The sequence below is a fragment of the Coturnix japonica genome, chromosome 3, assembly GCF_054131305.1.
Source record: "Coturnix japonica strain WE chromosome 3, WE-NBRP24, whole genome shotgun sequence".
NCBI lineage: Eukaryota > Metazoa > Chordata > Aves > Galliformes > Phasianidae > Coturnix > Coturnix japonica.
This window is the reverse complement of record NC_140665.1, coordinates 33,148,878-33,166,230: the sequence shown is the minus strand read 5'-3', so window position 1 is coordinate 33,166,230 and position 17,353 is coordinate 33,148,878. Positions and strand designations below refer to the sequence as shown.

The 17,353-nt window shown below is 36.7% G+C and overlaps 1 protein-coding gene across 4 annotated transcripts in view; it reads left to right on the top strand.

The window, feature by feature from the left end:
- SPAST (spastin) overlaps positions 1-15,845 on the top strand; it is a 28,876-nt gene extending 13,031 nt beyond the window's left edge. For all 4 annotated transcript variants that reach the window (XM_015857606.3, XM_015857604.3, XM_015857605.3 and 1 more), the window contains 13 exons: positions 2,397-2,584; positions 3,344-3,477; positions 3,773-3,866; positions 5,345-5,419; positions 7,040-7,111; positions 7,616-7,691; positions 8,248-8,339; positions 9,602-9,681; positions 10,444-10,486; positions 11,154-11,233; positions 12,762-12,832; positions 13,651-13,691; positions 14,573-15,845. In XM_015857606.3, the coding sequence (XP_015713092.2) occupies positions 2,397-2,584; positions 3,344-3,477; positions 3,773-3,866; positions 5,345-5,419; positions 7,040-7,111; positions 7,616-7,691; positions 8,248-8,339; positions 9,602-9,681; positions 10,444-10,486; positions 11,154-11,233; positions 12,762-12,832; positions 13,651-13,691; positions 14,573-14,695 (1,169 nt within the window). In that variant the 3' untranslated portion in view covers positions 14,696-15,845. The remainder of the gene's footprint in view (positions 1-2,396; positions 2,585-3,343; positions 3,478-3,772; positions 3,867-5,344; positions 5,420-7,039; positions 7,112-7,615; positions 7,692-8,247; positions 8,340-9,601; positions 9,682-10,443; positions 10,487-11,153; positions 11,234-12,761; positions 12,833-13,650; positions 13,692-14,572) is intronic.
- The last annotated feature ends 1,508 nt before the right edge of the window (positions 15,846-17,353 follow it).

Sequence of the window (17,353 nt, the reverse complement as noted above, 5' to 3'; positions counted from 1 at the left end):
AGCTAGAAGTTCTTTAATATGTATGTGATGAACGTTTTGTAAAGCCTCACTGCAGCAGTATATAGCCCTTCACTTGCAGGAGACTATACAGTAGCTTGTATTAAGGGTGTTAGCCTTCATGCAGAATGTTATTTTATCTTTCCCTCTTGTTCTCAAAGTGGTCTTAAATTAGATTTAAAAAGACTTAATTGGATCTTTTTTTGTTCATATGTGTATTTTCTGTTGTTCTGAGTGGTTGGGTTGTTTATTTAATTTCTCAGATGTCACGGTCTTAACTCTAGATCTGTGTCTGTCTGACACAGGGGGACTGACGTGGCTCAACTTGGAGAGTAGAACAAATGCATCCCTGATTGGCATAGTTGTGCTGCCATCCAGGACATGGAGAAGGTTCTTGTTAGCCACTGAGGTCTTCTGTTAAGCGTTTTTTATTACTTGACTGTACATATAATCTTTGAAGATACTGTTATTAGGGATACTACAGTGATTGTCAGGTCTGAATACTTCTTTCTTACAATTGCTGTATATATTTTGCTCTGCAGTATTTGCAGAAAGTATGTAGCGATGCATCTTAAAGATTTTCATTTGTGTAAAACTTTGTAATGTTTTTAGATTAGGGGGTTTTTTGTTCAATATTTATTATTATTTCGAATTTGATGTCCACGGGCCGCATATAGTACGTGTTCTTGGTTACTTTATATATAATCATGAATTTCTTTATAAAGCAAAGCCTTCCTGTGGAGGTGAAAGTGAAGGACTAATTCTGCAGCACTTGGTGCTACCTGATAGGACTGACCATAGAATGTCTGTAAGCTTTAGTGGTTTTGATTTCTGAAGGTACGGGTAGTGTAAATAATGATTTGTGCTGTAAACCTTCTTCTCTTTCCTTTTTTGAAGAAACAAGTTGTCATTTGTTTTGTTTCTCTTTCCCATGTTTTGTTCTCCCCGTGCTTCCAGATTCTTGAAATAATCCTTAGCTGTGCAATTTATGTGGTGCTAAACATTGCAATGCGTGTGTATTGCTTTACGTACATAGGGAAACTTTTGGAAAAGCATGAGGATAGAGCAGCATCTTAGTGTGAAGGAGATAGAGGAAAAAATTACTGTGGCTTCTTGAAACCTTCCCGTATTGACTTTAAAACCAGATGTGCAAATAAAGCTGAGAAATTAAAATTTGAGTGTCAACTTCTGATTAAATTGGAGAAGTTACAATGTCGAGTAGGATTTTTAACAGATTGATAAGCTTCTTTTTGAACTTGAGCTTCGAAGAGCTCTCACTTAAAGAGCTTTTGACCTGCAAGTTGTTGTGCAGGAATGGCTAATTGAAAACTCGCTTAGATCAGCTCTGGATCTTTGTGTGATTTAGTCAGGAAGCATTTTAAAGGTATAGTCAGTTGTATTCTTCAATTTCCCTTGTTTTGCATGTGCCTCTTTCAATACTGTATTCCCCCAACACAAAAAGGCAGATGCTGTGCTGAGATTTTTAATTGCCTGACCAGCCTTTGTGCCTGCTTTTCACCTCTTAGTCTGTGTCTACATCTGCATCTTATGTTTACACCTGTCAGTTCTGAGCCAATGAATCCTGTTTCATGCCATATCCCACCAAAAGAATGTAGAAATCAAGAGCTGTTTGTTTATTCTGGACTGGAAATGTCTTTTTAGAGTTTAATCACTTGTGGCCAAGGTGTTAAGTTATATTTGTCACCAGACCTTTCTGCTCCATCATAGAGATGAATTGGAGCAAATGTTGAAGGAATGTGCAATGGTGTTTCAGTTCAGTGGTGTAATATTATAAGATTTAATTTAGACTGTGGGAAGCTGTTTCAGTGCTGTGCATTCAGAATTTATTTACCCCTTGAGAATCCTGAAGTGGAACACATTTGTAATCCAAAGGTTTTAATAGTTTATTGTAGGTATAACTATTTTAGCTTTCCCAGTTTAAAGTGCTTTGGTAAAGCTTCTGTGTGTGGAAGGTTCCAGACAGTGCCTGATAACATCACTTAAAGAATGAGTGCTTTGAATCTAATGGCTTGAAATTTGGTGTTTTCGTATAGTGTTTGTCTATTGAAGTTCTGGGGAAGAAAAATATTCTGGCTGGTGTTCTATTAACTTCTGTCTTAGGAAATTGAAGGTGCTTTTCCCTTGCTACAGAATGTGGGTGTCTCCAGCTTTTATAATATGGCAAAATAGTGTTGATACTGAGAGCTCCTAAAAATTTGGAACTTAACTTTAAAAGAAAGTTACAACTAATATCTCCTTAAAAGTATGAAACCTCTCTAAAAACTCATATTAATCTAATAAGTTACTGTATTATGTGTCAATAAAGCTATGTTTAATTTACAGTTGATGCTGAAGTTTACAGCTAAAAATGCCCCCATGACATTTGGTTTTCTTTATAGAAAGTGGAGCAGTTCCAAAAAAGAAGGATCCCTTAACGCACACAAGTAATTCTCTTCCACGTTCAAAAACAGTTGCAAAAACAGGACCTACCGGCCTTTCAGGCCACCATAGAACACCTAGCTACAGTGGGATATCAACTGCTTCTGTGTCTAGACCAGCAGCAAACCCTGCAACTTCAACTCACAAGGTATGGTGACAACAGATACTGTGGTGTTTGCTAGGAAAATCAATGTGAAATCCAGAATGAACTTTACGTTTGCTGCTTTTATTGCAGTGTTGTGGTATGATAGCAACAGGGTTTTGAGGAAAATGAACCTACACCGTAACATCATAACCACACCAAGAACAACAACAGAAAAGCCACCCAACACCTAAACTAAATCAAAAACATTAAATTTTTTTGTTTAAGCCTCTTAACCTAGACTGCAGAATGGATTTTTGAAAGCAGGAGTCTTGTTGAGCAAGGAAATTTTAGTTGTAACAAATGATAATACGTTGTTTTGAAAATCACAAGTGATACCAAGAAGGCTGGGGGGCTCCTACTCCACAACTGTAGGGTTTTTTTTCCCTCCCCTGCATTTTCTTTCTCCTAAACATGCGTATGTGGGTTGTATTAAATGATAGAATGGCTTGGATTGGAAGGGAGCTTGAAAATTCTAGTTCCATGTTGCAACCGGACTGAAAAGCAAATTACTTTTAAATTGTGATTGGAATGTAAAAGTAAGTTCTACTTTTTTCTACTATTAAGGCAGAAAAACGGTGTGTTTCTTTTGCACTCTTTCCTTTCCCTTATTTTCCCACTTTGTCATGCTACCCGCACGTAATAGAGTTGAACCCATATTATGACATATGTGTTTGACAGCACTATTGTTTGTGATATTTGGTACTTGAAGCAGTGTGCCTAAAATGTATCAAGCTGTTTTATATTCCTTTTCTTCCTCTCTAGGCTCCTCCTAAGAATAGCAGAACAAATAAACCTTCTACTCCTACCCCTGCTGCTCGAAAGAAGAAAGACATGAAAGTATTTAGAAACGTGGACAGTAATCTCGCTAATCTTATCCTGAATGAAATTGTTGATAGGTAAGTTTGAGGAAAAGTAGGCGTTTTGGTGCAGAAAGCCAATTTTTCACTGAAAAAAAAAACCAACTCTGCTCTCAGCATGAAATCTAGTAATGCATGTTTGTTTGTTTGTTTTTTATCTTAGCAAAACAAGGAAAACTCAGTTAAGATATGCTGATTTCTTGAAATGTGTAGCAGTGTAAGTTGTAGAATTCCTCAAAGTAGTTCTTTATAGTCAAGTACATTTAATTAGTCAGCTGCAGCTGAAAAAGAATCTCTCTTTGTTAGACTAATTAATATTCTATTTCTTTGTTAGTGGGCCAGCTGTCAAATTTGATGATATCGCAGGGCAGGAACTGGCTAAACAAGCTTTGCAAGAAATTGTTATCCTTCCTTCTCTTAGACCTGAGGTAAGCAGTTTGGTGTTGTTATCACTGCATCAGAGTCAAAGAAATGGATTGTGCTTCACACATGAAGTGGGGATTCTGATAACCTGTCTTTGTTGGGTATGATAGTTATCCAAGCTATTTGATGACAGCATTCCTGGAAAAAGAGGTGTGTTTGTGTTCATATGTGTTAGAATATTGTGATGAATTTTTTCACCTTCTGGTTAGTCAATGTAGGTAGGATGAAGGGGCTGAAGTGGCAGCCTGAAAATTAGTGAAGCTGCCAGATCCAGATACTTATAGCTACGTATAGAGATGTAGAGGACAAAGCCCAGAACTGAAAGAGCGAAACACAAAGTGCTTCTTATAATGAAATAAAGAAAATGCATGTTGGTTGGTCATCCTACAGAAACCGACAGCCATTTCTAATGATGGGTATTATGGAAAAGAATGCCTACTGATGGTGGTCTTCAGACATGGTGCACATATGGGTGACTGTGTAACTCTTCCTTTTGCTTCTTTATTGGAATTATTAGAAGCTAGGATGAAGTGAGTCTGAAAACTAGAATTCTGAGACTTTTGAACCTGCTGGAATCTGATAGAAATAACTACAAAAGATGCGTGATAAGGGAAAGCGTAGATTTGCTTGCAGTGATTATAACAGAAGTAGTTTCATGGTATAGGAAAGAAAATCCAATGCTGAGTGAGAGGGAGGAAGTTATCAATGATATGCTGAGAGGGCAGGTGGTAGATATGTAATATTTTAAGTTGTTTTCAGGTTAAAACAAAAATCTCTAAGTTTTCCTTTTTTATATATTAAAAAACTTCATTCTTCCACATGGAGTTAACAGGAGCACTGCTTTAATTCTCCTACAACACATGTGCTTGTGCATGCACCCTTGTTTTTAAATGGAATTTAATGCTTTAAACATGATAGATTGCTCTGTCTTGAAGAATATATTTATGTCTTTCATATTCATTTCATGTTATGTATGTACATGGAATGATTGTGTTGTAGTTTGACTGTTGTGTGAAAAAGTAGTGAGGTGTATTAGGGCAAGGCAGTAATGAAACATAACTTCTCTATAATTCTGTACAGTTGTAGCACTGTTACTATTGCTACCAGTCCTATCCAGTGAGTCTTTAACCATTTTCTTATGGAGTTAAATCATCACTTTTTTTCCTGTCTTTTCCTTCCACCCTGTCCAAGATTGAATGGCTTCCTTTTCCTTTGACATCACAGTTAGTTAAAGGCAGTACGTAACTCTAGGAATTAACCCTAATTGGTGGCTGTTAATGCTGGTGAGTCTATGGAACAGACTTTAGGATTTCTTTTGGCGCTTCATAAAATTACGGGGGGGGGGGGTGGGAAACAACCCTCATTCAGTTTAAAGAAATTACTGTCTTGATTCCATGTAAAGATCTAACCGGGACCAGGTGTATGTTTACTGCTTCTAACACTTCAGTTATTTTTGAAATTAACTTATGATGTATTCTTCAAGTTATTTACAGGGCTTAGAGCTCCTGCACGTGGATTGTTGCTCTTTGGCCCACCAGGAAATGGGAAGACAATGTTGGTGAGGAAAAATTCTGTGTATGTGGGTTGGTGGGTTTCAAATGTAGCCATTGGGGTGGCTGGCATTTAGGTTTCCAGAACTTCATTGTTTCTAAGCAGCCTTTTACATTACATAATTTTGAACTATTCTTAAAGTATTGTCTTTAATATAAGCTGTATTCTGCTTTACTGGGAAGTTTATGGGTGTCATATCAGGATGTTGTGCTGTCAGTACAGTTGGAACTTGAGCCAGGACTTCTCCAACTATATATGCAATATAAATGCAGTGTGTTTGCATACATCTAAATCTCTTGGACTACTTGGGTACATTTTACTTTCTTGAAGTTTTAAAACTTAGTGCGACACAGGGGAGTTTTGTTGACATCAAAAGGGTTGGATTAAGATCACTGTGGCTTACACCAGGGAGCTTCTGACTGTAGAGGAGTGTTGATGAAGGTGAAATGGTTGTGCTTATTGCTTAGATAAAATAGTATCCCTTAACTGGGTACTTCTAGATTCTTAGCAGCAAAGGGGTTTTGATAATAAACATGAGTTTTGTAGTAACAAACCATATAGTGTCCCTCCATATGTCCTTGGAGTGTTACTTTAATGTGAAATGGTGCATTTTGTGGGCAAGCCTAAACTGTTTGCAGTTTAATTCTCTTCTGTGTCACAAGTAATATCTTAAACCGGTGAGTCCATGTTTTGTTTTCTGAGAGAGGAAAAGTAACATGGTTAATTGTGTGCAGCAGCAATTAAAACACTGTGTGCTCTCTACCAAAATAAGAGAGATGCAGACAGTTTTTTAACTGTAGGGGAAGCACAGTAGTGAGGAGGTTTTTGCCTTCCACGCTATGTGAGAAACAACAAATAAAAGCAACATAAAACAACCTCGTTTTATGGTGTTTTAGGTTCAGGGAACTGCAGAGAAATGGCTGTGCATCAGCCAGGAAATGTTGTGACCGTGCAGCTGAGCTTGGCACGTCCTCCCTAATCACATGGCATGCTGCAGATGCATGCTGCCTTTGCTGATCGTGTAGCTAGATCTGCTCTGAAGCCCTTAGTGGAAATACCGAGCACTTTTCTTGGGCTCTTCTGTTACGTTTTACCTATTTGAACATAATTGCTAATCAATTTGAAAGAAACAAACAGAATAATGCAATGCCCTACTCACGCGCACGAAAAGCTTGTATGACCAACAGTAACTTCTTGAATGTGGTGAAATTGTTAATGAAGAAGGTACTCTGAGTATGGTAAAAAAAAAAAAAGGTAATTTTAATGTGACTTGACTCAAATGCTGCTCTAAATTGCCAACCTAAATAAGTTAAAGTTGTTTTCAGTTGCTTACTCATGATACACTGAAAAGAGCAGTAGACTAGTGTTCTTTGGTGAGTAAATTGTAGTAATTGTAGTTGGCTGTGGTGATGTTGTGATTAGAGAAGTGCAAGGAAGTCTGGAAACTTCTGTAGTGGTTCTGCTGCTTCTCTGTTCCAAATTGTTAGTGTGTAAGTTGTTTTTAGCATTTACATGGTAATTCCCTCCGAAGGAATAAGGATTTTCAAATGACAATAGTGATAGCTCCAGAAATAAAGAGGAATCTTCAGTGTCATGTTTTAAAAAGTGTATTCTTTTTCTGTCCTAGGCCAAAGCAGTTGCTGCAGAATCAAATGCTACTTTCTTCAATATCAGCGCTGCAAGCCTAACTTCAAAATACGTAAGTAGTAGCTGTGAACTGCATTAATGAGAAAGCAATGGCTGTAACTGGGGCTTTTAAAGGCCAGGACTTCTGGTAAGTCTTTGGTGGACTGGTTCCCTATAGCGAATAAGAAGTCTTCAAGGAAATGATTTGTCAAGTTAAGAAAAAAGTTTTGTGCTTGTGATAACTCACTGTCACTGGATTTTTCCTATTTAAGATGGCATTGACTGTGACAGAAATGAGTGGTAGTTGGTTTTTTCCTCTCCTTTAACAAGAGTAAAGGAAGCATTTATAACTTAGGCACTAAACTCTCTCGATTTCTTAATTGAAATCATAAGTTCAAACCTTTCTTTTAAAACAGGAAGAACATTGCTGTATGTAATACTGAACTAGTAATAATTTCTGTACATACCAGTGGATTGTGTCACGTCATTGACATTTTTTCCTGTAAGCCCTTATGTTAGGGGTCTTGTAATAAATACTTTCTGAATTCCTTCTGTAAAAAGTTTATTGTTGTTTCAGGTGGGCGAAGGTGAGAAATTGGTGCGTGCTCTATTTGCAGTAGCCAGAGAACTGCAGCCTTCTATCATTTTTATTGGTAAGGCCTTAAATGTTATTAACTTGTTTTTTACTCTTTTAAACATATTGACTTTTAAAATTTGAATTACCTGGCTAAATATTTTGGGTAAATCTATAGTGTAGAGCTAATGTCTTAATTATGACCTGCTGGCTAACCACTAGTTCCAAACAATATGTCAGATTATTGTTACTGTAGTGCTTGTAGTGAGAATTAGTGCCAGCAAAACCATAACAGGCTGTACAACGTTACAGAGCAAGTCCTCCTTGGTATTAAACTTCAAGCCTGAAAATAGATTTTGCCTGCCCTGAAGTTCAGTTTATTACCCAGCAGGATTTTTTTCTCACTTGTGCATAGTATTAAATGCTTAAATAGCAACACATAGCGTGGTAAACCTGTTTGGAAAAATAAACAAGCTTTTAATCTCTGCTTACACATTAAAGATAAAGGATCTGTCTGTCTCCGAAGGGGGGAGAAAAAAAAGGACTTGATCATTCTTTCTGGAGTCCTATATTAGCAAAAGAATTTAAGCAAATATGAAGTCTTTAATGTATGTTCATTTTCTTTTTTCTTTCAGATGAAGTTGATAGCCTTTTGTGTGAAAGACGAGAAGGTGAACATGATGCGAGTAGGCGTCTGAAAACAGAATTTTTAATAGAATTTGATGGTGTAAGTATCTAGCCTAAGTATTGCATGATTTTAGGTGAGTCAGTTAATGTCATGGGTGCCAGGACAAGCTGCAGATTAAAACAGGACTTGGCTGCTAGGACTTACCTTGACAGTCAGTGCGTGTGTTTTGTTTTCTGTTTTGTTATTTTTTTTCTTGCTGTTAATTGTATTTTATTTTTTACTTATGTACGGTAGCACTTAGCAAATCGAGTCAGGCAGTAATAAGGGAGCTGTGAAAACAAAAAATATTGTTTCTGAGGTAGGGTGATAACTGAGGGATAGAAAGAGTTGAATCTTTGTTTGCAATTGCATATTTTGGTGAAGTATGTTTCTAGCAAAGTAAGAGGATTCAGTGGGTTTTAAGTAGAGTTGTTGCATTGGTTGGGTTTTTTTTGTTGTTGTTTTTGCTTTTCTTTAGGGATTCTGTCTCGCAAAAAATGTGCACTTTGTCAAGGGGGTAAGGTGAGATTTGAGGGGTGATAATTTCAAAGGGACTACTTTTGATCGTTGGTTTACACAGCTCTGACACCTCAGAAATACTCATTTTTGTGTTAGCATGCTTTGTATTGACTTGTTTGGGTTTCATTTGTATCATAACCTAGGGATGACAAGATGCAGGTTAAACATATTTAACTGCAGGTATGTGATATCCAGGAAAACAAAATGGACATTTCATTATTGTGTGCTGGGGGGGAGCCCACAAATGAACATCAGAATGCTTTTCTGTCACACAGCACTGATATTTGTATTGAATAATCTTACTTCATTTTCCCATAATACAGTGGAATACTGCTGCAGCTGTGTGGTGATGATAATGAAGTACAGGAGGAGAAGATAACTATATAGAGAGACATAACAAGATTAAGAAAAGCTTGTCCAGAGTGGGATGAATCGGGACAAATAGTGCAGTGTGGCAGTAATGTGCAGAGTTTACTGCATGCATGTATTCAAACAGGGTTTTCTTTTAAAATAAGGAGAAGAAAATCAAATGTAGTCTTCAAGTTAGGAACTGAAGATCAAGGTGGAGCTTTATTACACAATACTTTTGTGCACTGTTTTGGATTAACTTATACAGCAATGAACTTGAGCATTGTCTTGCACTTTTTTCCTTGATTTTAAAGCATTCTTTAGATAAATATGAAGCTAACTGCATTAAAAGAAAAGACATATGGTAAAATCCTGTTGGTGCACTGAATCAATGGCAAATTTTCAGTTCACAGCACTTAGTTATAAAAACTGTCTTGCTTTTCTATGTTACATAGGTGCAGTCTTCAGGAGAGGACAGAATACTTGTGATGGGAGCAACAAACAGGCCACAGGAGCTTGACGATGCTGTTCTCAGGTATCAGAATATCTCTTCTCTTTGAGTGTGATCATACTGTGCTTGTTAGGAACAGCAGGTTTTGCTGCTTAGTGTCTTGATTGTAAGTTTTTGACTAATTAGGCAAAGCTGTTTGGCAAGAATAAATTATTTAGTTTCTCAGAGGTGCCTCTCTTCTCTTTTGCGATACATCTGTACAAGCACGACAGTCTTAGCATTGTCTCTTAAAACCAAGTCAATCTTTTATAACTCCTGCATCTCTCATGCTGCATTTTTTTTCCCCCTCTTTTAATTTGGAGCTTAAAGAAGAAATTTGATGAGTGAAATCTAGTACTTATTCTCTGTGACTGCTTGACTGTAGTTGCCTGTAGTTGAAGATGTTGCTGTAGGTTTGCCATAGGCCTTTTTTAGCTAAAAGCTTTCATCTTTGCTTCTCGGTTCCTTTTTGACTGAGGGAAAATAGGCATGTCAGCACCGTCTGAACAAATAATTGCATTTATTAAAAAATTCCAGAGATCTCTTGGGTCCAGTGAAGAGATGCTTTATCTTACTGAGAGGCAGTGAGTTTTATTTTACTTCTAGAGTGTTTCCTCTTTGGGAGGAGTTTCATGACATCAGGAGTAAGGTGACACCAGCAGCTCATGCATGTTGATTTTGTTTTAAGCCTAGAGGTTCTGCTTCCTAGAATTAGATGATGGATGTGTATTAAGCCAGATGTTAGGTTCATATGCACTACAAAACCAGAGAGGTGTGTGTGTGTTTATACATGTTTGTTTTTTCTAGACGATTCACCAAACGGGTATATGTATCTTTACCAAATGAGGAGGTAAGTACTGGTTTCAGTGTGTGTTCTTTGATTTGAGATGTGTTTTCTCTGAATCAAAACAGAAGCCTCTGAAAAGTATCTCACATGATAGTTTTGACTTGCCCTGGATGATTGCAGTTTGGCAGTTTAATTTCAGGCCCAACCTGGCCATGTAAACTGTGCTTTAATTCTGGCAACTCTCTTGAGCTGTTGCATTTTTCTATGCTTGCTACTAGCAAATTTAGTAGTAGGTACTCAGTATTAGAGAGATGTTGCTTACATACTGGCAAGCAAGGACAAGTCTGAAATAAGGCTTGTAGGAGCAGGTTTGGTTGGCAGGAGAGAGTATTTATTGCAGTAGATGAAGGTAATTTAATGTGTGGGTTTTTTGTTGGTTTTTTTTTTTCCTTCCAGTTGAACAGCAGATAAGGACTTTTGATGAGGATTCTAACATGTTATTCCATGCCTCTTTAGAGCCAGTGTGATCCTTGTTCTCATTATTAGCAAATCCCTCTCTTTCTCTGAAGAGATTATTTTGTAAAGTCTAATAAAAAAAGTGCTACAGGCAAATTTAAGTCAGTGAAGCACAAAAGGTAGCCTGATGAACATGTAGTTTTGTTACTGCAATAAAATTTTAAGTGTACCGTGAAAATCAGTTTTACATATGATAAATGTATCATATTTTCAGACAAGACTGATTTTGCTAAAGAATCTTCTAAGCAAACAAGGAAGTCCGTTGACCCAAAAAGAGTTGGCACAGCTAGCAAGGTAAGTATTTTATAACTATACTGAATTATATATACACATTTACTGAATTCATTCATGCTGTTTTCTTCCCTCTAAATTTAATCTGACGTTGATCTTCAGGAAGTGACAGTACTGAGCATGCAGTGTCTGCATTCTGAGATGTTCTTCAGTCAGAGTGTAGGAAATTGTTTTCTTTTTAGGATTCTGTATACATATATATATATATATATATATATATATATATATATATATAACCCCTACACTATGTGATGGGGGTTTTTATTGTTGAAACATGCTCATCAATACTTTTATTGAGAAGTGAGGGAGATGCTTCTTTCCACCCATTGTCCCATGAGTCCAGTTGTCTTCCATAATGTAAAAAGTCAGTACCTGTTTTGCATTTGTTATGCATTTAAAATCACAAGCAAATTTTCTTTCATTTCTGTTGTTGGGTTTATTGGAAGTATTACCAACACAACAGAGCAAGTATTGAGTAATGTTATGTTCCTCTCAATTTCATGTTTCTTTGGAAAAAATGAGAGCTCAGTGCCCTTACTATGGAACAAAGTTGTTGCTTTTTTTTTTAATCATTAATATTGACACAGTAGTGCTCTTTTCCATCTTCAGATAGTGCAAAGGGTGTGGAGGAAGGCTGAGTAAACTTTAGGTAAAGTGACTTCAGCAGGAAGGAGTGAAAAACAATTGTGAGATCTGAAATTTTCAACCGTGTGTCCTTCTGTTTTGCTTCTGTTTGTGGTAGTACGCAGGAGGTGTTACAGAAATGTGATGTATAATCCACCTGAACAAATTCTCTGTGCTAGCTCAGGCTGTTCTTAAGCCACAGTAGGTAGCTAGGTGAAGGAAGAAGATAGCAGTTTGGATTCTGACTACCAATTTATGCTACAAATAACAAATGCAAATAAAGAGGTTTTGTTTTTTTTTTTATGAAACAGTATAATCGAAAGATTAAAGTTGAGGGCCCTATGTGGTCCAATTGACTTACATTTTTGTTTCAGGAGAAATTGGAATTTGTACTCCTTCATGATTCTTGAAGTTCTCTTATGTAATATGTATTTTACTTTGTTTTTACTAACTGGAGCAGTTATCTGCAGAAGGCTGGACTATAGATCTTACTGTAGACCACTCTGAGTTGGAAGGGACCCACAAGGGTCATGGCAGCTCCTAACTCTACACACACCTGAGAGCTGCACCAGAAATATGAGAGTTGTCCAAGTGCTTCTTGACTGCTGACAGGTTTTTGAAGCTGTGACCACTACCCTGAACTAATCCTTAACCTAAACAAGTTTTTAACTCAAATAGTTAAAAACAAACAACGCACAAACTTAAATAATTATAAGAAACACCTGTTGATTAAAGAATAGATGGCTTAATCTAAGACCTGGTAAAACTGAAGAGTTTCTCTTTAGGTTCTGAAATGTATGCAACATTTAAATAGTATTTCTTCTGATCAAATAATGTCTTAACCATATGCAGTTAACAACAAGGTATTTCAAAGCAATTTTTCCATTCTTCCTTTTTCTTTTTAAAGAATGACAGATGGATACTCTGGAAGTGATTTGACTGCATTAGCGAAGGATGCAGCACTGGGTCCAATCCGAGGTAAGCTAGCACAGCTTTTATGTTTAGACTTCTAAAAAATTGCAATACCCTTGAAGACTTTAAAGGTATTTCTTTATAGTAGTTAAATTTATGTATGCGTTTAGAGTTAAAAGTTACTTTTATCTCTAAAGATACTTTGGCACATCACTTTGCATGTGAGTCCATGTTGAGAAGAGATCACAAATTACTTCTTCTACCTGATCCTAGCTTCCAATTAAAATCCTAATTGTTTTTTAATGTCAGCCTTGCTGATCCCACCTATGTTCTTTGTACCCTCAGAGCAAAACGTTTCCTATACTCTGTTACCATAATAATACTTCAAAAAGAAAACTGTAAAATGAGGAGGGCTACTGAAATGGTGAACTTCCATTATTAGTGTATGCAGTGAGATGCAGTTTTATGTGCCTACCTGATTTATTTCTGTATTCCTGGCTGATAGTACCTTTTTGCTTGCTGGGAATTGTGTGTGTTCTGCTGGTAGAGAAATGTGGGTCCTAAGAATAAAATGGTGGAGGGCAGCTGTTATACGTGGATGCTTCCCTTTGTGAGGAAGGATGTTGTTCTGCTGTCATCCTGTACTGTATCTGTAGTGAGTCACTTTGGAAGCAGCCTGGGTGGGAGGGTGCTTAATGGGAAGAAAGAGGAGGAAAAGAAAAATGCCACCATGTACTTTTCCTTAAGGAATATTATGTTGATGCAGATAGATATCTGCCTTGTCTGTGGTGGTGTTCCAATTAAAACTACATTTTAACATGTTTTAATTGTCAGAAGAGGTAGGTTTTCCTACAAAACTCAGTAATCTCTCTTTATTTTCACAGAATTAAAACCAGAGCAGGTGAAGAATATGTCTGCCAGTGAGGTATGCTGTTCCAGCAATTGTTTTCCCTTTTGAAAGTAACGTGCTCAGCTGAAACTTTTAATGTCTCTTTGCTTATGCTTAGTATCCTACAAAACAGGAGTTTGTTTTTTCTTTTTTGGCTGTTACATCTTTGTGATTACTTCCTCACCGAAGAAGTTTTAAAGAAACGGTGTGAAGAAACACCTGTCCTCAGATATCAGAGGTTCTCTGAGCAGTTTTAAATCTCTAAGCCTAGAAAGGAGCAAATGAAGAAACTGGCTCTTGTAAAGTCTTATAAAAGTATTTTCCTCAGAAGTACCTGGTAATCATGAAACCTGGAGGATCAGCACCATCTGTAACGTTAATACTCATTTGATGATGCAACTGCCCTTACACACTCTTTGCCTACCTCCCACTGTGTCTGGATGCATTTCTACTTATCATGTTCTCAGTAAACTGAAGGGTGTATGTTGAATCAGAGAAGTTAGATGAGAAGATTTACTTGGCTGAGAGCCCACTGTGATCTTGAATACATTATCTGTGTATCGTTTTTTGGGTATGGAGGACCTCTAGTGCACAAAGTGGGGGCACAAAGTTAGGCCCTAAATGTGTTTTAAAAATCCCACATTGTGCACTTCACTCAGTCTTGTGCCCCTGTGTGCATTGGCTTGCACCACCTAGCGGAATAGGAAGCAGTAACACAGTCTCATGGATTATTAAGTAACAAAACTAACATTGTTATCAAACGTATTATAAGAAAAAAGTAATGATAATCTTAAATGACACAAGACTATTGCATCAGATCATATGAAGCATGTTAGAAGTAAATACTAAAGTACTTTTTGAATAAACTGAAGCATTTGAACTGCTCGTCATCCTAATATTGTTTGCTTTTCTTTTAGATGAGAAATATTAAATTATCAGATTTCACTGAGTCTTTGAAGAAGATAAAGCGTAGTTTGAGCCCACAGACACTGGAAGCATACGTTCGTTGGAACAAGGACTTTGGAGATACCACGGTGTGAAACGCTACAACAGATGGAACAAAGTGCTGCCTGAGGAGCAGGAATACAGACTACTGAAAAGCAGCCAAAGTTTACAGGACTTGGCAGATCTTTGAGAATCTGCACTAAAACTTGAGAATATGAAAAAATTATACAATGTGAAATAAGTTCATCAAAACCTCCTTGCCGTTTAGTGAGGATTTACACACTGTAAGTAAGAGCACAATAGGACTTTGGGTAAGATTCCTACCAATCTGATCATAGTTTGTGTGTTTTGTTTCAGTTGGAAGGCTCTGATGATATTGATCATTGGAAGGCTTTTTCCTTATGTTGTGTGCATTACTTTTGTTTTTAATTCTGCCATGACATTCATGTCTGGCTTCCTTCCTGATGACTACTAATAGTTAAGACTGTTTTGTAACCTTCGGTTCCACTTTTGTCTCTTTATTTTTATTTTTACCCTTAATGTGCCAAATAAAACAAATTCCCCATGCAAAGCTGAAGGACAGCACTGGGGGATTACATTCATTACAATGTAAAGTGCAGCTGGTCTGTTATTATTTGTCTTTTTGTTTAGTTGTATGTGAGTGTGTTGTTCACAGAACAGTTCTAAAAAAGACCTGTGATAGCAGAACAGCAACAAACAAACCAACAAAAAGCTATACAACCAGTTGTTCTTAAGAAAATGACTAAATAAGAAATAGATTAAGACGTTCATTTACTGGCAGTATTTTCACTTAACGCGATTTGTAATGCTTCCATTGATAGAATGTTAGTTTAACGCTTATGGTGTGCGACTTGAAGACCAGCTGTTTGAGAGAGTAAGTGATGCTAATTGTCAAGTTTCAGAAACGTGTTTCTACTTTGTATTTTGGTCCGGCTGCGGTCATTTGAAAGTGAAATTTCCACTGTGTAATTTTTTTAAACCTACACATTTAACCTTTAAACATAAGGCTACGTGTTTAATACATTGCGAACATTAATGTTTTTATAGCTTTCATATGTTTTTGGTTTGTATATTAAAGTATGAAACACTCAACTGATCTGCTTTTTTTTGAAAGAAACTGCATCTTTGTACAAATACTTGGATTTTTATTATATAAATGACAAGCTATTAAAAAGTGCAAGCCTTTAAATGCTGTAATAAAACATCTCTGCCTTTACTTCTAAAGGCCTGACATCTTGTTTACAAATTCTGCATCAATCAAACACTGGGATGTTTGTAAGGCCGATACCAGTTCCTTGTTAGAACTGCTGTAAAATTAAGAAAGACAACTCTCCCAGCTTAGTGATGTTGCAAAGTTGTGTATTGTTTACAATTGTTTTAACTAAATTCATTTCCCTCCTTCATTTCCTTTTGGTTTGAACGGCAAACTTTGTCCTTTTTCCTTTAAATTATTTTATTGTAAGGAGTAAGTCTTAAATATTTCTGGCACTACTCATTTGAAAATTGTCTGTATATATTATAATTTTATATCTGTGAAGACACATAGCTGATGCAGTGCAAAGGCAGTGATACCAAGAGAGGGCTTGGTGTTCGCTGCATGGTATTTGTTACGAGATAGCTGAAGCTGTGTAAAGCTTTTGAGATGTACACATGCAGTTTGTTTGGGATTAGTGTGTTTTGTTTGTTTTTTTAACCAGGGACACTTTTAACTTAAGTTACTTTTAATTTGAATATATGAAAAGATTGTGTTACACTAGTATGCCTTTTGAAACCATTTCTAACCTTCTAACCAAATCACTTCTAGCCTTCTAAGCATATGACTCTATCAAATGTGTGTCTGATATAGGTGAAATGTGATTTCTGTTCCCCTGAACAACCTTCCCAGAGAAGAAATGCTGAACGATTTTAGTTTGTCAGATCTCCTGTCTTTCTTGCTTTGCCTCAGTTCTGCCTTCAGTAGAGTTACCATTGTTTGATATTTCTGGCTAGTATAATATGTGTTTGTCACAGACTTCATAGTGTTAAACACAGGTATTACTGTTTAGTTACTATATGCCAAATGTCTAAACAGATAACAAATGCCTCTTGTTTTCCGACTGATAAAGCTTGCAATTTTTTCCTGGAGATTATTTGCAAATGGGAGCTCTGAGGTAACACTTGTGGCTATAAGCATTCCTAAATATTTGTTAGCAAACTAATTTTCCTCCATTAAATTTTGAAGAATATAGCAATATTAATTTCAAATGTGTGTTGGCAGGTGATAGGTACCTGAAATGTAAAGGTAGAACATTGTACCTCCTAAAACACCACAAGCAAAAGCAGCACAAAGAGTCAGAAGCCTGAGCTGCTACCTCAGAAAGGAAAAGAACAACTGGTTCAGGACTGGAGAATGTGTGACACAGTAATGTTTTTGGTACCTATCCTGCCTTAATTATTTTCTGTGTAATGTCTGAATTGATGCTCTGTGGATGAGTTCTGCAACACAGAGCTTTATTTTGTTCTGCAGTGTCAGTTTGCCCCAGTGGCTGCTGTATTTTTTAGTCTGTAACCAAGTGCCATTTGGTTCATGAATTGCCTTTAAATTACATTTACACATTCACACTATTTACTGAACAGTATCTTTTTAATAATAATTCTGTTTCCCTCAGGATGTTTAATCACATCTTCTGATTTCTGATGTTACATACACTGAGTAATTTCTAGCTCAATGATTTTCATCTGTGTGCTAGATT